Source organism: Neolamprologus multifasciatus, chromosome 23 (assembly GCF_963576455.1).
Source record: "Neolamprologus multifasciatus chromosome 23, fNeoMul1.2, whole genome shotgun sequence".
Taxonomy (NCBI): Eukaryota; Metazoa; Chordata; class Actinopteri; order Cichliformes; family Cichlidae; genus Neolamprologus; species Neolamprologus multifasciatus.
Window position 1 is genome coordinate 15427734 of NC_140460.1, and position 20671 is coordinate 15448404.

The following is a 20671-nucleotide window of genomic DNA, read 5'->3' on the forward strand; positions in this document are numbered from 1 at the left end:
GCCACATGCATACCAGGGAGAAGCCCTGGTATGTGACTGTGCCATATGCTTTAGTGCATTATTTCAGTAAAATGCTGCTGGGAACTAGTTAACAATTATAGAGGATGTTTTAGCCCCACTCAAGTTAAAACAAGTAGGATGCAATCGGCAGCCTTTGTGCTCAGTCACTATGATAGGATTGTGTATGCTTTTACTTGTGGAGGCATGGCGGTATGTCCCAGACATACTGTGTGTGTTTTGTGTACACTGTTAAATGGGGCAGAATGTGCTGATGCAGCTCTGGCAGTGGGAGTGATGGAGCCAGCCCTAACCTGAGGGGACTGGTGGAGCTCAGAGGAGAGATTTGTGCCTTTGCTTTCTGTCAAGCTGCCACATGGGAGTCAGAGTGATCGCTAACTTAAGCTGCTGACAGACAAGTGACACGCAATCACACCCCAAACTCAAATGCATCCCCAACCAACTATGTGATTGCTACATCAACTCAATTTTTTCAATCACTGGTCATACAATCCATTTGCTTCCAGAAGAAGGACAGCTGTTCTTGCCATTACAGGTCCAATTAGGATTTCGGAAGGAGATGATTCAGCATCCTGTTTTTGATCCTTTTGATACGTTATTGTATTGTATTATATTTTTCTGGACCACTTTGTTGGAATTTGAAACGTTTCTGTAATATGAGATAAGGATTTAATTGTCACTCCAAGTATTTCTTAAGTATGACTTTATGAATTTCTCAATGAAAAAGAAAATGTTGGCTTAAATAAAAATGAAAAGTTTTTCCACACATAATGCACACACTTTATGGATAAATGCATGGATTTCATCAAAGGTGGCTCCATTCAAACCATCCTCTTCCATAAAACTAAATGTCAGTCCTTCAAGTGTTGCATTGAAAATAAATAAATACCCCCCCTCCCCCACCAGTAAAGTGAGAGACTTTGTTTGAGTTATTTTTGTTGTGTTGTACAACCAGTATTGCTGGTACATGAACATTCAGATACGAATGTTGGAAGAGGTGGAACTTTGTTAGCACTGCCCAAAACAGGGCTATAATCAGAGAACACTTTACACTTTACAAACTATATAGTATTCAGCATCTAAAGCTGTAAGATACATACATAATACATAGATAATAACACAAAAAATGAAATTTGGCAGAATTTGGTAGAAATCCACCGCTCCAATTTAATCGAAATAGGGAAGGGGGAATAAGGAACTGACCTGCATACTGGGCTTTCAAGACGAAAAAACAAAGCATTCCAAACAAGTAAACCAACTCAAGGGCGTTGTTTTCCATCACCCGCTGTTGTGGGATGGGCGAACTGACACGCCTCTCTCAACGCGGATGTTTGTCCAGCCTATATAGCAGAGGACAACTCAGGAAACCAGGGCGGAGAACTGGAAGAGCAGCAGCGCATCTTCTTAACACCCAACATCTGTCTACGGTCTATACCAGGTGATATAAAGTTTTCTTATGTGCTGCAGAACGAATGCTAATAACTCGCTCGCAGTTAGCCTTTCACACAGCATTTATAAAGCGATGCTTACAATGCTGAAGTATGTTATTCTAGAAAAGCTCTTCCTCATTTTGCATTAAGGAAGTCAAACTAAAAAGTGTCTGTAACTAGTTACGTTGAGGATAAAGAGAGAATGCGTGAATAAACGTGCTTATCTTCTTACTGGTTAAGCTTTTAATATGATTTTCGTCGATAAACTGTTGTTTATTGCATTTTTCCACGTGTCCATATTTTACGTGGTTGGGTAGAAAACTGCACAAGGTAGTAGTACCGTATTATACAGGCAGAAGATAACCTACAAATGCCTGCTTTTGTGGTTGCTTGTTGGGAGCGGCTCTTCGTTCCTCCACAACATATTTATAGTTTGCCACTGAGAGCAGACACACCCTGTGACAAACGTACCGACCGCAGCTTAATTAAGCAGCGCAAGCACCTGCGTTACATGTTAAGTAACAGATACTGCAGAAAAGTTCTTGAAAAACTACATTCTTAATAAACATGGATTCAATCAAAAGTAACTGAAATAGTAATATAAAATGTTGTGATGTGAACTACAGATGGCTTTAAAAGAAAGTGGGGATCAGCAGCTTTCTATTTATATATAAAACTGGGGCTCCAACAATCGATTATTTTCATTGCTGAGTCTCTAAATTGTCAGAGAATGATGTGAAAATTGCTTTTTTTTGCCAACCAAAAGTCATATAATGGTAGCTGTTGGCCTTGCTGTGACCTGAAGATTTTAATGAAGACCAATCACCTTTCAGGTCCTCATCATCACGATGGCACACAAAGAGTTTGAGACTGCAGGGAAGAAGCCTGGCCTGCAGGTGTGGCGGGTGGAGAACATGGATCTGAAACCTGTGCCCCCTGCACTCTATGGAGACTTCTTCACCGGAGATGCTTACATCTTGCTTTACACCACCAAGGCTCCGTCATACAATGTTCATTCATGGATTGGTATTCAATTCTCTGCTGACAACCTAATAGCTAAATTCCCTCCCTGTCAATGTTCTGTTTTATTTTCCACACTGTTTATTTACCATCCTTTTTATCTTAGGCGATGAAGCTTCCCAGGATGAGAGTGGGGCAGCTGCCATTTTCATAACTCAGCTGGATGACCACCTGCAAGGAGCTCCAATCCAGTACAATGAATTTCAAAACCAAGAGTCAACCACCTTCCTGGGCTACTTCAAGTCTGGCATCAAATACAAGGTGAAATTTGCATGCGTGCTTATGGTGGTATAAGTCATTTGAATTTGTTTGCCTCAGAAAGGTAAAAGTTGTGAGTCTAAGCTACCAAACCATGACTGTGACTTTGTGACAGTTTATTGCATGTCTGTCAACTCTGTAAATATACTGTTACAGCTTCAGGCAAGGAAACAGTTCTAAAAAGTCATAATTCACCACCCACGCGACTCCAAAATGAGAGACTAGTCTGACTGGGACCTTGCTCTTGTTTGTCATAGGAAAAGGAATGATCATTCTTCCTCGAATTTGTCCTTTAAACTGGGTCCCCCCCTCCCCCGTTAGACATAAGCAGGTCTTTACAGGACAAGCAGAGGAGTATAGTCTGTGTGCAGGATTCGAGGCATGTTATAACACCTTCTCTGTTTATCATGTGATACACACTGGCCCAAAAGAATTTTTCCCTTTCGCAATTCCTGAAAAAGGAGAGCCAAAACATGGCGACATACAAGAGTCTGAAATCTTTCTTTATATTATGGGAATTTGAGTCTAAAAACATTTAGATAGTCAGAGAGACCTTGAATATTATGTTGAATATTATGGTGTCATGCTGTCTATTCTAAAGAACACATTCTATAAGCCTCAGGTTTGAGAAGTTTGGTGAACACCTGGATTTCCTTGAAGATGTAATATATGAGCATAAACCATTTAAATAATTAAGGCACCATCTTTTAATTCTGTATTTACTTCTTTTTTATGTGTTCACAATTTTAACAGGGTCCTTAGACTCACTGATCAATCTCCAGCATTAGAACTACCTTAGTAATTGCTACGACCTGAAAACATCTGTTTGAGATGTTATCATGATTGCTTCATATCATTCGTGCATATTTGTCAGCCACATGTTTAAGCAGCTAAACCCCTATCTACCATAGCCAAAGCTGTCACAAGAAGTAATACTGGGTTTAGAACTATTTTTAAGAAATTATTACTTTATTGCATATTGATGATTATCCTGTATAAGTATGATAACTAGAGGACCAGAACTAAATGGGTGGTGGAATTCAATAAAGAAGATTCCCTACATTGCACCACCTGTTCATTTTATGAGGGGAAATCCTGGTTATGAACTAGTTTTTCTGCCTCTTAGCACTGGGTTATGAAACTGTGTTAAGAACTAAAGGACTAGTATATAAAATAAAAACAGAGAGCGAAAAAAGGTCCAACTATTGTGCTACTTAAACTATTGAGATATGAATAAAAACAGTGCTTATTGGAATGAAAATGGCACGAAAATCTGTGTTTTCAATCATCATGACAATTCAAAGCACCTGCATTTGCTTCACTTTTCAGAATCAAAGACTACAAACTTTTTTATGTTTAGTATACTGTGTATTTATGTGCTGGACTGTTTCTAGGAACTGACTTCCTAGAAACACAGCTAGTTGTCTGTCAGGTTCGCCATACCTGCTCTAGCCTTTTATTTATGTATTTTTCCAGTCAGCGGTAGGATTTGCTGACATTTTGTGCACAGTGTAAACAAACGAGTAGGCGTGATCTTTAGAGATTATGTTGACTTTAAAGAAGTGAATTCTTGCAACTAGAGCAACTACAGACATAACAACGGTGTCAGCTTTCTAAAACGTTCATATAAAAAGCACTCCAAAAGCGCAGACCTCCTCTATAAGCAGCTCACTGTGCTGTATTTTGTATATCAGTTAAGGGTACCTTGATTACTAAAAGATTATACAGGAGTGGGTAATGGATAAAAGCTATTGATTTGTAAATAAGTGGACATGAATAACTTTAGCTTATTATATTATATTATACTGCAGTCTATTTCTAACTAACTAGGCAGGTCATCTTCTATCTACTGACAGTACTTTCTTTAAAGATATAACATGTTTTTCAGTCAACTTGAAAGAAAGGCAGATCTAAAACTTAAAAGTGAGGACACAGGTCAAAGAAGACATGCTACTTGGATGGAAACTATAATGTGATATTTAGATCCCAGTATACCAGTGTCATTTATTTTTGCCAGTACAAATATAGTAGATTTTTAAGTACTGTTTTAAAGATAAAATACATTTTTATTAAAGTTTGACCTTGAAGAACAGGTCAGAGGTCCAGGAGGGGGAAAAATGTCAGTAAGAAATAGATTTAAAAAGCTGTATTTAGTATCAGTATCACTTTGGCCTCCTATCAATCTATTGGCCTTGCAGGAGAGGTAAAGGGTTAGATGTGACACAATATTTTAAATCTTTATATGGTACTTTATACGGTACGCTACCAAAAACATAACTTATGCGCTTAGATCACTTACACAGAGCATAACTCAGGTTTTTTTAACACAGAAAGGTGGAGTTGCCTCAGGCTTTAAACATGTGGCAACCAATGATGTAGATGTCAAACGCCTGCTGCACTTGAAAGGTCGTCGACCAGTCAGAGCAACTGAGGAGGATCTGTCCTGGAAAAGCTTCAACAAAGGAGACTCCTTCATCATTGATCTGGGAAAGGTGATCTACAATTTATGTGTAATTTAAATGTTTTACAGAGATAGTACAGAGTTTAGATGTTGCGTTTTGTCATCTCAACCTTATTTACTTCTTCTTTTCTTTGCATCTTCTCTGTGAATTAATAGAACATTTACTGCTGGTTTGGCAGTGAAGCAAATCACTTTGAGAAGCTCAAAACCACTCAGATGGCCCGAGATATTCGTGATAATGAGCGAAATGGCCGCGGTGAAGTCCATACAATTGATGAAGGTAAAGAGCCAGAAGCTGTGACAAAGGTAAGTTTTAGTGACTTCCTCCTTGTTTAGAATCATTGTGACTGTAACAAATAAGTTATTTGTCTCATTTGGTGGCTTTGTTAAGTACAATGTTGTATTCATTATAGGTACTTGGACCCATGCCTGATCTCCCACCAGGAGGCAGTGATACAGATGTTGAAAAGACAAACAGGAACAAGGCGTCACTTTATCTGGTAAATACACACATACAGAGAAGCCCAAAAAGTCAAGGAGCAGCAGTGAAAAAACTTCTACTTGTATTAATTTTTAGTCTAGTAAAAGGCATTTCTATTGCAAAATTTCATGTTGGCTGAACAGCTTAAATCAGAAGTTCTATTTCTAAAAAAATGTCCACGAATTTGATTTGCTCCAGTTTTGCAGCCCTCAAGCTCCATGGACTCTATAAATCTTTGCAAGATCTGATTATCCATGTTATCCTGCCATTGTGTTTTAAAGAGCCTCGGGGGTTTCTCAGTCTTCATGTGCCCAAAATACATTCAGTGGAGTTGAGATCAGGTGATTGAGGAAGAAATGCTCTTAAAGGTCTCAACCCATCTTAAGTGTTTAGCACAGTATAGGTTAATAAATGATGGTGGGTTTCTTATTACCCCTGATGCTATCCATCCATGCACTGAGATCTCCCCTGCACAGCCTTCTGCTGGCAAGACTTTTGCTGATTGCATTCTCTCTTACCTGTAGTCTGCGCGATTGTGGTTGATGTAACAATTTCCACAGATTCTTCATATTGTCATGGAAAAGCCCATTAAAACTGAAGCCTTCATTCAAGTGCTGAGTTGATGCTAACTTTGATTTCACTGTGATGAAAAGAGGTGCAGGGGCTGCAAGGTGATTTCCCTCAACACACCTCTAATGAATCAATTAAAACGTTTCAACTGTTCTTTGTAATACAGTTTTATCTGAATGCTGCTTCAGTGGAAATCCTACCTGCGTTGTGCATTGCTTTGTACACAAGGCAGTCAAGCATAGTTAATGCCACTATACCATGTGCTTCTGATGAATCTGATCTAGCTAACAATAGAGGAAAAACTTAAATGTTTGATTTTCTTCATTCCTTCCTGTGTGGATTGTGTATAGGTTTCTGTAATTTAACACTATGGGATCATTTCAAGGTTTAGATGAAAATATGAGAGATTATTTAAGACTCTGTCAGACTTTCAACTGTAGTGTATGGTCCCTTGACATGATCCTTGTAAATAAGACATTCAGATGACAAATACAGATGCTCTGATCTCTCTGCTGTCTAGATTTCTGATGCTGCTGGTGCCATGAAGACATCTTTGGTGGCTGATAAAAACCCATTCAAACAAGATATGCTCAACCAGAATGATTGCTACATCTTGGACAATGGATTGAATAATAATATATTTGTCTGGAAAGGTATTAAGCTTTTACATCTGTTTATTTCTACAACTTCTTGTCTACTATATTAATCAAGTCTCTGCTCATTGGAGTAAGTTGTTACTAACTCTCTTTAGCGTTAAACTCTTTGCTTAACGCTAGAACCCAGAAGAATTTTAAACCCCAAGTACTGTCAGTGGGTGTCAGTTTGACCCCATCCTGCAACAGCAATATTGGGAAAGAAAAATTTCCCATTTTTTGAAGATTAGTTGCCATCAAATAAGAAATATAATTAATATTAATTTTAACATGCGGATCAGTATGGATTGTACAGATAAAATGTGTATTAGAATAAACTAATAAACAAAAAGGTGCAACAAATAATTATAGAATAAGATTGTTATTAGGAACGCTAAAACTGAATTTGAGCTCACTGTGAAACAGATCAAACAACTCATTGGTGATATTTTATAACTGACCTCATAGCTGTCTACAAAAAACATAAATTTTAAATATATTAATTACTATAAACGTATAACACTCCAAGTTATCATATTGCAATAATGACTTTTAAATGAACAGGGAGCACCCAGATTTGAACTGGGGACCTGTTGATCTGCAGTCAAACGCTCTACCACTGAGCTATACCCCCTCTGTCATCGAGCAGCTTTCATATGAAAATGTGTGTAGGCAACCCAGTGTGAACCCTTTGTTGTATTACATTCATTTCTGTAAGGTCAAAATGATGTCCTCATTGGTTCTAGGTACATGTGGCCATAAATCTTTTTCCCACAGACCCCCAAATTTCCTGTTTGATAAACAAGCCCTTTTTAGGAAAAAAAATCATAAAATATGTAATGATGTGGATTTATTTTAACACAATTTTTAAAAGAATCATAATGAACCATTTGATGGTTTCTACTGTTAAACATACATGAGTCATTGACTTTGATTTGACCAGTTTAACTTTAATCTGCAGGACAGAAAGCAAGCAAAGAGGAGCGCAAAGCAGCGAAGGCTGCTGCTGACAAGTTTATCACAGACAAAAATTACTCCAGTAAAACTCAGGTAATGTTAGCATGTAGTGATCATCTGCTGCCAGAACTTCATCCTTCTGCTATCTCATTGTGTTTATGACTTAACGTGTTTTTCGTTTTTTATTATATCGTGTGCAGGTCCTGATAGTGCCAGCAGGGAGTGAGCCCACCATGTTTAAGCAGTTCTTCTTCAAATGGTTTGAAGGGAATATCACAGGCCCAGGGCAGACCCACACAGTAGGTCGTATTGCCAAGGTGGAGCAGATTCCCTTCGACCCATCCAATCTCCACAACAACCCCGCCATGGCTGCCCAGTATGGCGTGGTTGATGATGGCTCTGGGAAAGTTCAGGTACAGTAACCAGCTTGACAGTGTTTTATTTTCCTTAAAAATTAAAAGTAAATGCAACATTGGTGGATGTATGCAGATTTGGCGTGTGGAAGGAGGCGATAAGGTAGCAGTGGACAAATCCACCTATGGACAGTTCTTTGGAGGTGACTGTTACTTGGTGCTGTACTCTTACAACAGTGGAGGCAGAGAGAAGCACATCATTTACACCTGGTGCGTAAAACATGCTCAATGTGGCAGAATTGGTCTTTTAAGGGGTACAAGGCAAAGATTCCTGGCTTGGTACTCACTTTCTCTTTTTAGGTGAATGAAAAATGTAAGCATGATATGAACTTGTGACACAACACACACAGAAGTAAGGCCACTGAGTTGTAGAGCATACTGGTCTTTGTAACAAGATTTTTATTCATGAAGGGTTTGGGTTTGATATAGAGAAATTTTGCTTTATCTTCAAGCACTCTTTAATATGATGCAGAATTCGTAGATGAACCAATAAATGAAAGTGATCAAAGCTGGTGGGATTGTTCGAGTTGCAGGCATGTTAGGCAGGGTTTATACACATTGACCCATTAATGATTCTAAAATCCTGGGAGGAGACACAATCCCCTTTGAGGTTGCTATGGCGACCCCTTCTGAATCAGCCTAAAGCAGTTTTAATGTTTCTAGAATTAAATGAGTGCCAATATTAGTATAATCTGAGAGTGGAATGCATATGTAACAAACTTCATCACATCCATTCTGTCTGTCTGATATGATGATGCCACAGAATGAAAACAGTTACCAGTTATAGTACTGCTGAAATTTCATGACATTGTGATAAAAAATGATGATTTCTTAAACTTGTGGTAAAATAATAAAATATAATTGTGGGTAGTCAGTTTATGTATTTAGTGTTTTTGTAAGATGTGTGAAGGTGCTGAGAGAATCAAGAGTCTTTTATGCCTTAATTGTGAATATCATATTTAATTGTGCTTAATTTTGCTTGCTGTAGGCAAGGGCAGAAATGCACTCAGGATGAACTGACTGCTTCGGCCTTCCTCACCGTCAAGCTGGATGATTCCATGGATGGAGTAGCAACACAGGTAAGATTTTTCCAGATTTCAAGTAAGAGTTAAAATGTTAAGAAATAAAAGTACCTGGCAACAGTTAGTGAAAGCAATGATGCAACTCTCAGGTCCATCTTTTATATTATGAACAAGAAGCAATAAAATACACAACACACTTGCAAAATCATTCACATTAACAGGCTTTTTTTTTTTCCATTTTCAACCAACAAATCATTAAGTTGACCTTGAAGACTTTGGTGGATTTAAACCAGATTTTAATGGAGTGTTAACATGACCCCACTCAACACACCTACAAAATGTTATCAGAATTCATTCAAAAATGTTTGAGCTATTGTGTTTACAAACTGACAAGATGACATGCATGCAGACACTACCAAAAACATGACCTCCTTGGCATCTTGCAGCTGTTAGCTTAGTATACAAACTGGAGAAGAAGAGGTAGGTGAGTGTTTTTAACCTTCATACAGAGGAACTGCTGTCCCCTGTTTTCAGTCTTTACCCTGAGCTCCTATTAACCAGCTCCCAGCTGTATTTAGAGATAAGTCTGGGATCAGTCTCCTCATCAATTTTAATGACTGTGTAGCTGTATCTCCGCAGGTTCGGGTCACTCAAGGTAAAGAACCCCCCCATCTTGTGAGCTTGTTTAAGGACAAGCCCATGGTCATCCATCAGGGTGGGACATCCCGCAAGTGTGGCGAGACTAAGCCAAGCAGCACACGGCTCTTTCATATCCGCAAGAGCGGCAACAATACCACACGAGCTGTTGAGGTCAGCCTAATTTATTACACTGAATGTTAATAAACTGGTTCTTTATAATGCACAGATGCCACCACTCCTCCCTATCTTTCTGTCACACCCACACAGGTGGAGCCCACTGCATCCTCTCTGAACACCAATGATGTGTTTGTGCTGAAGACTCCTGATTGCCTTTTCCTGTGGAAGGGAAAGGGTGCAAGTTCGGATGAGATGGCTGCAGCTAACTATGTTGCCAGCCTCCTTGGAGGAGCTGCTACTGGGGTGGAGGAGACACAGGAGCCAGGTAAAGACCTTTGATTTCAACAAAGTAGTATTTGTGAGATGTCCCCAGTAGAAAACTGTCCTTTTCTCCTTGTTTCCAGCTGTTTTCTGGGCTGCTCTAGGTGGTAAGAAAGAATACCAGACGTCCAAGGCCCTTCAGGGAGTGGTCCGACAACCACGACTGTTTGGATGTTCAAACAAAACTGGCAGGCTAACAGTGAGTATTCAAGTGTTCATCAATCAGATTTTTTTAAATGTAAGTAGTTATATTTATATAAACAGTTATATTGTTTTCTTACCAACTAGTTTAACAATTTTTAAATGGCCACTTTGTAATTGTGTGCTGATCAATTTTCAGGTTGAGGAGGTTCCCGGGGACTTCTCACAGATTGATCTGGCAACTGATGATGTCATGATTCTGGACACATGGGATCAGGTATAAAAGCACTTTTGATGAAAGACTCGAGTTGTAGCTAGTTGATGTTTTCCTCCTTTTGATCCTTGAGCTCTTTGATTACTGTTCCCATCAGATCTTTGTTTGGATTGGAAACGAAGCAAATGAAACGGAGAAACTTGAATCACCTAAGATGGGTAAGAGAAAACGATTAGACATGAGAAGGAATTACAGAAATACAGCAACAGGGTCAATTCAGGGAGAATAAAAACATATATAGAGGGAATCATTTTCCCAGAAAATAAGGCATGAATTATAGATATTAATTCTGATAGCAAATACATTTTATTTGAGATAACTATTGTAAATTTATGAGTAAGGAAATGACCAAATTTACCTAAAAACAATTTCTTGAGATTAATATTTGAGATTATTAATTTACAAATTAATTTTCTCAAAAATTTGACTATAATCTCAGAAATTTAAGACTGTTTTTTTTCTCATATTATGTTGTTTGTAAATTTGTTGATTTACTCCTAGAGAATAAAATGTTTTTACTGGACATTTAAGATTTTAATCTTGCAAATTTATGACTGAATAATTTTAAAGAATATTAAATAATATTATTTTACATTCATTTCTAAATTTACCACTCTTCTTATAATTTTAGCTCCAATTTAAATTTGGCTGTAGTGAATGGCCCTTTAAGCCTACTGTACAGAAGAGACCTCAGTTCACAAACACATCCTGCTTTCCTTTCAGCCAAACAATATGTGGATTCAGACCCCTCTGGCCGCCGTGGTACCCCCATCACCATCCTTAAGCAGGGGGAAGAGATCCCGTCCTTCACCGGATGGTTCCAAGCTTGGGACCCAAAGATGTGGTCCCAAAATCTTTATGCCCAGTAGAATTAAATTGGAATAAATGCATATTTTAAGCATCTCTGAAAAATTTGGATAGTTTTGATGTTTGCCATTTTTTGTTGACCTTAAAGCATAAATTGGCACCTAAGATGGAACTTCTCCGCAGGTGAAGTGCAGATGCAAATATGTGCTTGAACCTGTGGTGCAGGTTAAAACGTAACCCATCCGATTTCCAACCCATTTTTTCAGAGTAAAAAAAAATAAAAAAATTTATATATATATATATATATATATATATATATATATATATATATATATATATATATATATATATATATATAGTCAAGCTACTGTTTAAGAAAAGAAAAGTACATTGGCTTTTACACAAAATAACATTAAAATGTTCATAAATGTTATAGAAGAGAACTAATGATTAATTACTGATTTTTAAGGCAATATCTACATAAGTGCATCCAGGCTCTTTTCAGCAGCTGTCAGTGCTGTGTTCCAGCAACATGTGTAACCCAAAGCAAATGTATCATCTTAAAGTTTTTCTAATAAATGAAGGCTGTTTGAGGCTATAGGTGAAAATGACCAGATAACTGAAATTTTCATACAGCAGCTTTAGGTATCCTCATGACAAACCAACAAAATTTGGCTCTTGGAGATATCATTTAATGAATCTGTCATTTAAGGACCTGTGAGGTGTCTGTTTTGGAACCAAAAGGTTTCTGATTTAGCTGTCCTACTCAGTTGTGCTCTCTAGTTTCCAGTCAGAGCCACTTATTCCTGTTTTGTAAAAGCAGTACACGTTATTTTTTGGTTTTCTTTTCTTGAGACTATAACCAAACTCACTGACTCAGCTTCACAAACTTTAGATGTGCTGAGATGATTGTAATTGAATGATTAATGGATTTAATGGGATAGACTTGCTTTCGGTGTCTTAGTGTGCTATTACAACAGATGAATGGCAGTTGGTGAAAACTGGCCTGTGTGTGTGTCAGCATAGATATTAAAAAAAAAACAATGTTCATGTTAAATATTAATAGCATTTCTCATCAACTTGACTTTAATTTTCAAAAATTATTTTTATCTCAAAACTTTGAGCAGTAGGGTATGTATTTAAAAAACTGAATTTAATAATTCACAGCCCACAGTAAAAAAAAATACAATGTTGAGAAAGTTTTATTTGCTACAGCAATGAATGTTTTTTTTACTTATCTAGTTTACATCTACTTTAAAAAAAAAAACCCAACCCACTACATTGTCTAGGTTAAGTGTGGTCTTACAATTTACTCAAAATTATTTTGAAAACTGTGTTTTAAATAGATTCTTTTAAAAACCACAAATTAACTTCTCCATATTTTTACAAAAAAATGTACCTTTTGCTGTCTTTGTTGCAAAACAATTTGTGGGAAATTCCAAATTTAAATAAACTATTTCACCATTGTCTGATTGTATTTTATTTTATTTAAATAAGATGATGCACTTTGCTTATAGGTCTGATATTTTCTTCATATTACAACTGGACTTATTATTAGCCTAAATCCTCACCATGTAACAGCACCATGTGAATGCCACGAATGATACTAATCTTTAGACCATGTGCACACAGCTTTTTGCTGAGTTGTAAACCTCTGATTAAGGAAGGGGCTTTAAAAGTGCCCGCATGTGGTCTGTTGCCTCTCCTCTTTTGTTCCCGTTTTATTCTCTACTGCTGGAGCTGCAAGAAAAGCACTAACCAGGCACGATGAACCAGAAGGTGGTACTCATCACCGGCTGCTCCTCTGGGATTGGCCTCGCATTGGCTGTCCATATTGCAAAAGATGAGAAGAAGAGGTTCATGGGTAACTTTTTAACAGACCTTTTCTAAGATAGCTGGGGTTGTTGACTACATTTCAAAACTCTGTGTCAGGTGTGGAGGGATCAAAGGGAATCAAAGAAAAATATAATTTAAATTGTGATTGAAAATGCTTCAAATGAGAGAAATTAGAGGAACTATGTGAAACAGCACATAATGGTGTAAAAATGTGTTTTCTTTTTGAAGTTTTTGGAAGTGTGTAGGATGTTTTAAAATATTACCATCTCACATGTACTTGAACTTTCCTTGAACTTTACATGGCTGCTGTGTCTAGTTCAATAATTTCTACTATTAACACTTTGCAGACTATTCATTAAAGTTAACTGTGTAAATGTAATACCAGTTTGAAACCATTCACTAGAAGGATATTAGCTTGATAAAAATCACATTATTTTTACATTATCAATATGTGATGGGTTTCTTCTACAAACAAAATATTGATAAGTTCTTTTTTTTAAACTCTGGTTCCAGAAACAATCCATACAGCTCACCATCAACAGTTTTTATCTTAAACATGTTTTATGGAAGAAATGGTCCTCCTGGTCCACTGATTACCCTGAGTAACTAGTAACCATGTCGTACTGATGTAACAGGCAACACCTGAAAGTTGAAATCTGAGAAAAATCCACATTTGCTGCTCCTGGTGGAGATAATTTTTGTGATAGTTTCTCAAATGTAATGTAAAATTTTAATTTCAGTTCTGAATTTAATAAAAACACAACAGCTTCAGATGGGTTTTTGTTGTTGTAGTCTATGCCACCATGAGAAATCTGAGTAAGGCTGAGCCTCTGGTTGAGGCAGCAGGTCGGACCCTGGGCCGGACCTTGGAGATCAAGCAGCTGGACGTATGTGACGAGGCTTCCATCAAAGCCTGCGTGGACAGTCTGCCTGAGCGCAGGGTAGACATTCTCAGTAAGCTCCTACCATTTGATTCGAAACAGTATTAATTCAGCTTTTTGACCGTCTGTGGAAATTTAAATGATATGTGTCTGTGTGACCATATTTCACAGTAAGTAATGCTGGGATGGGTCTGATTGGACCCATTGAGTGTCAGTCTATTGAAGAGATGAAAAGTGTCATGGACACCAACTTCTTTGGACTTGTGCGATTAATGAAGGAAATCCTGCCCGACATGAAGAGAAGGAAAAAAGGTCATATTGTGGTCATTAGCAGCGTCATGGGGATTCAGGGTAAGAGCTGCTTCACCTGCTGATCATGAGAACATTTTTTAAGACAGTTGCTTCACAACTTCTTTCCCTGTTTCAGGGATTTTATTCAACGATATCTACGCAGCATCTAAGTTTGCATTGGAAGGCTTTTGTGAAAGCCTAGCGATACAAGCCCTGAGGTTTGGTCTAAAGTAAGATACTAAGTCTATAATGTTTTATTCCTGTTCATCTTTTACTAGCATGTTTGTGAGAGAAAAAAAGTGCAACAAAAATGTAACTACCTGAAAACCAGCCCGTGCATCTGGTATATTTGTGAAGTCATATTGAACAACAACACCTAGCACTTTCTGCACCATTAGGAGGAAAATATGTAAACCACAGCACACTGTGATGTTTAGGCATGTTCTAACACAGTATCAAATGGTAACTGAATATTAGTGTGGTTTCTAAAGTTTCCTGTATAATGAAAGTAATATTTAATTACCTTTCACAGTTGTGCACTGAATTTCAGTTTCCTATTTCAAGAGATTGTTTAATGTTCTTCTCTTCTGTTTCTTCCTCAGCATCAGCCTGATAGAGCCAGGTCCAGTGATAACCGAGTTTGAGCGTAAGGTTTATGACGAGGGCCTAAAGATTGATCTCAGCAAAGCAGACAAAGTGACTGCTGACATGTTCACAAATGTCTACTTAAAGAACTACAAACAGATCTTTGAAACCCTCGGACAGACTCCTGAGGACGTGGCAGAGGTATCGTTCGGCAAATACTTCACCTTTAACCTTTAATGCACTACAAGAGCAATAAACTATATTATGAATGATCTTTCTTCATAGCACACCCTCAAGATCCTCATCATGGACAATCCCCCTTTCCGGCACCAGACAAACACTCTCTATACCCCTATGACCACACTCAAGTACGCTGACCCAAATGGCGATCTCCCGATTGAAACGTTTTACAAAATGGTGTTTGAACACGACAAGGTCTTCACGGCCAGCCTGAACTTCATCAAGCTTTTGCAGTGGAGAAGCCGAAAGAGTTTTAAGTTAGAGAAGAACAACTGAATCATGTCATATCTTTGTTATTTTTGTGACATGGGCATATTTGGCTGTTATTGTGTAGCAGTGTTACCTCCCTGAAATAAATAAAGCTATGAAATGCCATGACAATGCAGTCTCTTTTCATACGTGGCAGTAAGCTCTTGCAGGTTTAAACCACACCCTGGTGCATTCAAGTGGCATAACTGTCTTAAGTTGACAAGCCCTTCAGCCTTGTGTAATATGGGAAGCAAGCAAAGCTATACGGACAGCAAGATTAAATCAAAGTAAATCAGGTAGTTCAGAGTTATAACGACTAATTTATGAACTTTTTGTCTTTTTAAAAGCATTGTTTTGTTAATAGGTTCTGTTATAGTGTCCGAAGATTATGTATATCTTACATAATCTTGTGTGTGACTAATAAAGGTTATCTTATCTTATCTTAATCTACTGGATTACATAACATAATTACTCATGGTTTAATCTGGAATATAGCCGCTGAATTCTGAGCCTCGCGCCACATGGACTTTAATGTGAGAAAACTTTAATTAATTTATTTTTTGTAGGATATTGACAGGATTTGGTTAGAAAATTGATCATGTTAGAATATAAAAAGAAAATACTAAAATAAAAGCTGGTATTCTCTTGATGGACACTAGATGGCAGTAAACAATTATTAGGAAATTCAAACACCTGTGAAACCAGTCTGGATGCTGCTGAACACTGATAAGTCCAAAAATAAAATAGACAATTATTGCAGAAACAGGGCCATAAATTACTGTGGCTCAAATTTGTTTCAGCAAGATCTGTGCTTGTGCTGAAAAATATACATAACAAAGCATTAGTAGACAGGTTATCAGACGTACCCTTCCGGGGAGGAGATAACAGGGTTAAAAGAGATGCTCTTGATAATTATGTGTACCACACGAGGGTAACATACAGTACTGTACAAAGATACTGGTTCACTACACGAACCAGTGTTGTGTAAACACATAACAGACAGCTTAGCAAAGAACCCATTCTAAACTGTCTTTAGGCACTTTGTTACTAGCAGCCTGTCACCAAAGCACATAATTTGTGTTGTTGCACTAACAATATAAATCCCACTGAACTATTAGGCGAAAACCTGGCATATTGCGGCACTGTGTGCTTTTTTTGTTGTTGTTGTTGAGAAAACTGGACAAGTGGAGGACAAAAGAAGTGGAAGGTCTGAAAAACTATGTACAGCAGATGAAATGTCTCTGGAAGTCATGTCCTTAATACAAAAAAATCCAGCAAAGACTATCAGTTGATCCATGAACAGAAGCTTCATTAGAAGAGGTTTCACTGGAACTATGAAAACAGGGAGAAATTGCTGAACTGGACTGAAGATCAATGGAAACAGGTATTATGGAATGGTGAATATGAAAAACAAACAAAAAAGTGAAATTTGGGAGATGGGTACAACAAGACCATCTGGAAAGCATCTGATTGGCAACAGCTTCATGTTTTTAAGATAATGTAGTAAAAACATACCTGGATATAAAACTCACACAATCAGCTATGGATTGGCCTCATCTTTTATGTTTTGGATGTGAGGTGCATATGGGATTAGGGCCTCTGACTGTATACGAAATATTAACTACCATCAAAATATATAGATAATGTAAGAAAGTACATAATAAGTTTATTTGTTTTGATCTCGATGTTTTTCCACCATCTGTATTAATTCTCCAAACATATCTTCTAAGGGCAGTAATGGACGACAAATACCACAAGGCCACAGCAATGCGATTCAGACAGGTTTTAAACACCAAAGAAGAAGAACGGTATCCGGCTCTTTGTTTGACGTTGTATCCGGACTGAATTAAGCTAATGTTGCCCACATTTCAAACGTATAAACGAATCGATACCATGTTTTTGCTTATCTAAAATGTCCAAATCATCTCTCGATGCAGGGTAGAACAACAAGCAGTGTTGTGGCACGTGTGTCCTGTTTCTGTGTTTATGCAGCTAACTGTTTAGCCATGCGGGAGGCACTTCATTGTTAGCCTAGCGGTAGCCATGCTCTCCGCTTTCACTTGTCTTTTGCGTTGCGGCTTTCTGGCGACAGGGACCACAGCTAGTAGCTAGCCTGGCTGCTAGCTAGCTAAGCACTTTCCACACAGTATTAACGTTTTGTCTTCTTTTATGGTGTACGTGCTTTAGCGTTTTCTAACGGTTTATTTTCTACCACATTCCGCACAAAGGCTCCACTCTGCGGAAATTGTTTCAACTATTAGCTACTAGCTAAGCTAGCCGGCTAACCTGGAGGAACGTCACTCTCCTATATGACATTTAACTCTGCGTTGACGTTGTCTTGACCTGACCGTTATATTTTAATTCTGCCGACCCGAGAAGGCCTCGTAACAGTTTCCTTCCGTCGAGTATCGGAGTTTCTCTTTCTTTTTTCCTGGTTTCTGTCCCGTCGACTGCCACGATGGCTTCTTCCTCTGGAAATGACGACGACCTCACCATCCCGAGAGCAGCTATCAACAAAATGATTAAAGAAACTCTCCCCAATGTACGGGTGGCCAATGATGCCAGGGAGCTTGTGGTTAACTGCTGCACAGAGTTCATCCACCTCATATCCTCAGAAGCCAATGATATATGCAACAAGTCGGAGAAGAAAACCATTTCCCCAGAGCATGTCATCAACGGTGAGTCCAGCTTTGTTTTCCCTGTACCCTGAAAGATGTGTGTATGTGTGCAGCACCATGTAATGAGCCTTAAACCACAGAGAGTAATTAAAACACTTTCGCCTCCTGCTTTCGCACCGCAGCGCTCGAGAGCCTCGGTTTCGCATCGTACATCACGGAGGTGAAAGACGTCCTGCAGGAGTGTAAAACTGTTGCTCTGAAGAGGAGAAAGGCCAGCTCGAGACTGGAGAACCTGGGCATCCCTGAAGAAGAGCTCCTCAGGCAACAACAGGAATTGTTTGCAAAGGTATGATTTTGAGAGAGGCGACACAAGAAACAGTACAAATTCACATAATTCAGCTCAGGGAACTGACTTCCACACCAGGTCATTTAGTCTAACCCTGAGGGGCATTTAAAAATCAGGTTTAAAAAACAGCAAAGACATAATAAAATGATAAAAAACAACTGTTAGAAAATGTCCAGGTGCTTCCAACAGCCACTGAACTGAGCATAGCTGTTCTGACTAGAGGAAACCATTCTGTGCTGCTTTCAGAGCCTGTGAAAACAGTGGAATTGAAAATGTGAATTTATTGCTGCCACACCGTGTTCTAAAAAATAATTAAACAAACCAGCACAACTATGATTGCTCAGAAATATTATAATAAACAAAATTATTGGACCAGAACTTCACATTATGTAGAGATCTGAGTTTTTATGAAGTAGGTCTTTTGTGATTGGTCTTTTGTTTTGGGCTAAGTTCCTTAGGAAATGAGTAAGCCTTTAGGGAGAAATACAACAAAGCCATGTCCGATTTAAATCATCTGTGTGCTTAGTGGCTGTTATACACAACCACTTGAGGTACATTATTTGCACGATACTGTTCAGTAATGCATGACAGATCCATTTAGTTAACTTTCAGCAGTACTTTGCTAATTATTAACTCAATCCTTTTCTAGAAACAAGTATAAGCAAGTATAATTCAGCGATAGTAATATGTTGCAGAAACTTTATTTTAATTTTTTTCAATGTTCAGTGCTGCAGTGACATATAAAACGAAAGTGTCTTAAAATATTCAAGTTCTAATTAGATATCAGATATCACCACCATGAGCTTCTCTAATTGCCTGATATAATCCTCATTCACCTTCGCCTGTCTCATGCCTCTCATGTGTTTGTGAAGGCGCGACAGCAGCAGGCAGAACTCGCTCAGCAGGAATGGTTGCAGATGCAGCAGGCCGCCCAGCAGGCACAGATGGCGGCAGCATCTGCCACTGCTGCCCAACAGGCCGGTTCCTCTCAGGATGAAGATGAAGAGGATGACATATGATCCCAGGATACCGTTCAGCTTGTCCGAATCCCTTCCTGGGACAGTGTTGGCGGGCAAACCTCCCAGTGCTGTTGTTGACAGAGACTTGAGATGTGTTTGACCGCTGGTGCACATCAGTGACACAAGGAAAATGCACATTTGGTATCGACAGTGGAGATGGAGTTGGAGGGGGATGTCAACATGATGATACCAGAACCTGAAATTTGTTTGGTTTGAAAAGCTGTTAATAAAATTTGGATTATCCCCCCCCCCCTTTTTTTTTTAAGTTACTTCCGTTTAATTATGTCTTGATGTTATGTTGTGAGTAATTTGTAGATTTCTGGATGTACTGTGGATGCACTGAAGGCACATTTCACTGAAGTTTGGTAATGGTGCAGCAGGTGTTTGCTCTTTCAGATACTGCACCAACTAGCTTGTTTATGTCAACCATAGTGCTAGATAACAATCAGTGGTGTTGGCGAATCGCTCCTGACGACTCCAGAGCATCTAATTCCTCTTCTCTTGTCTTTGCCATTTTGTCAAAAAGGGTTTTCTTTACCCCTCTGTGGAGTTATTTGTTCGACAGTGGAAGGATTGAGGGGCGTGAATATTGAAATTGTACTATTAGATAATGAAAAATACATTTCTGTTTTAGCTTATTCAGAAACGTTGTTTCCTTTCTACCTTGAACTACACACAGTATTGGTTCTTAGCTGCACCTTTTGAAAAACTGAATATTTTTGTCTGATAGAACCAAAGATAGACTAACAGCCCAGAGTTCGTGTTTTGTTTTCTTTTTAAGGTGTAGGTGCTACTGTGATTCTCATTGCTGACTCCAGATCAGTGTGAATAATGTTAAATATTATTAACCTATAACTTTGTAAAACGCTTTGATATCGAGGCCAGATTTGTTATTTCCCTTTTCCTTGGGTGCAGTATCAAACATTTGCATTGTGACTGTGGTCAATCCTCAGTGTAAAGATAAGTAACCTAGTTGTGATACACATTCACTTGCCTATACTACAAAGTTGTATTCTTTAAGCAATAAAGGAATCATGTTTTATAG

The 20671-nt window shown here is 38.3% G+C and overlaps 3 protein-coding genes and 1 non-coding gene across 4 annotated transcripts; 3 read left to right on the forward strand and 1 right to left on the reverse strand.

Moving 5' to 3' along the window:
- Positions 1-1323: 1323 nt before the first annotated feature.
- Positions 1324-13028, forward strand: scinla (scinderin like a). The gene is made up of 17 exons (XM_085151618.1): positions 1324-1456; positions 2282-2474; positions 2575-2729; positions 5057-5218; positions 5344-5493; positions 5601-5687; positions 6759-6891; positions 7832-7920; positions 8028-8240; positions 8317-8450; positions 9229-9319; positions 9902-10072; positions 10169-10343; positions 10423-10538; positions 10680-10757; positions 10852-10912; positions 11478-13028. Exons 2-17 carry the CDS (start codon positions 2297-2299, stop codon positions 11621-11623), a joined length of 2139 nt encoding a protein of 712 aa, XP_085007744.1. The 5' UTR covers positions 1324-1456; positions 2282-2296; the 3' UTR covers positions 11624-13028.
- trnac-gca (transfer RNA cysteine (anticodon GCA)) lies at positions 7433-7504 on the reverse strand. The gene has a single exon. It is a non-coding gene; the product is annotated as a tRNA-Cys (tRNA).
- A 124-nt stretch (positions 13029-13152) lies between the features above and the next one.
- Positions 13153-15775, forward strand: LOC146491257 (retinol dehydrogenase 8). The gene is made up of 6 exons (XM_085151619.1): positions 13153-13425; positions 14190-14351; positions 14450-14629; positions 14706-14799; positions 15172-15355; positions 15440-15775. The coding sequence occupies exons 1-6, from the start codon at positions 13329-13331 to the stop codon at positions 15668-15670; spliced, it is 948 nt and encodes a 315-aa protein (XP_085007745.1). The 5' UTR covers positions 13153-13328; the 3' UTR covers positions 15671-15775.
- Positions 15776-17432: 1657 nt separating this feature from the next.
- Positions 17433-20670, forward strand: dr1 (down-regulator of transcription 1). The gene is made up of 3 exons (XM_085151620.1): positions 17433-18321; positions 18444-18607; positions 19480-20670. Exons 1-3 carry the CDS (start codon positions 18102-18104, stop codon positions 19624-19626), a joined length of 531 nt encoding a protein of 176 aa, XP_085007746.1. The 5' UTR covers positions 17433-18101; the 3' UTR covers positions 19627-20670.
- Position 20671: the final 1 nt, after the last annotated feature.

Bases quoted from the DNA above. Each gene is read 5' to 3' on its own strand.
- scinla (XM_085151618.1), top strand. From the start codon at position 2,297: ATGGCACACAAAGAGTTTGAGACTGCAGGGAAGAAGCCTGGCCTGCAG. The intron at 5,688-6,758 runs GTAAATACACAC...TCTGCTGTCTAG, and splicing joins ACAAGGCGTCACTTTATCTG to ATTTCTGATGCTGCTGGTGC. The intron at 7,921-8,027 runs GTAATGTTAGCA...TATCGTGTGCAG, and splicing joins ATTACTCCAGTAAAACTCAG to GTCCTGATAGTGCCAGCAGG.
- LOC146491257 (XM_085151619.1), top strand. From the start codon at position 13,329: ATGAACCAGAAGGTGGTACTCATCACCGGCTGCTCCTCTGGGATTGGC. The intron at 13,426-14,189 runs GTAACTTTTTAA...TTGTTGTTGTAG, and splicing joins TGAGAAGAAGAGGTTCATGG to TCTATGCCACCATGAGAAAT. The intron at 15,356-15,439 runs GTATCGTTCGGC...CTTTCTTCATAG, and splicing joins CTCCTGAGGACGTGGCAGAG to CACACCCTCAAGATCCTCAT.
- dr1 (XM_085151620.1), top strand. From the start codon at position 18,102: ATGGCTTCTTCCTCTGGAAATGACGACGACCTCACCATCCCGAGAGCA. The intron at 18,322-18,443 runs GTGAGTCCAGCT...TTCGCACCGCAG, and splicing joins CCCAGAGCATGTCATCAACG to CGCTCGAGAGCCTCGGTTTC. The intron at 18,608-19,479 runs GTATGATTTTGA...GTGTTTGTGAAG, and splicing joins AACAGGAATTGTTTGCAAAG to GCGCGACAGCAGCAGGCAGA.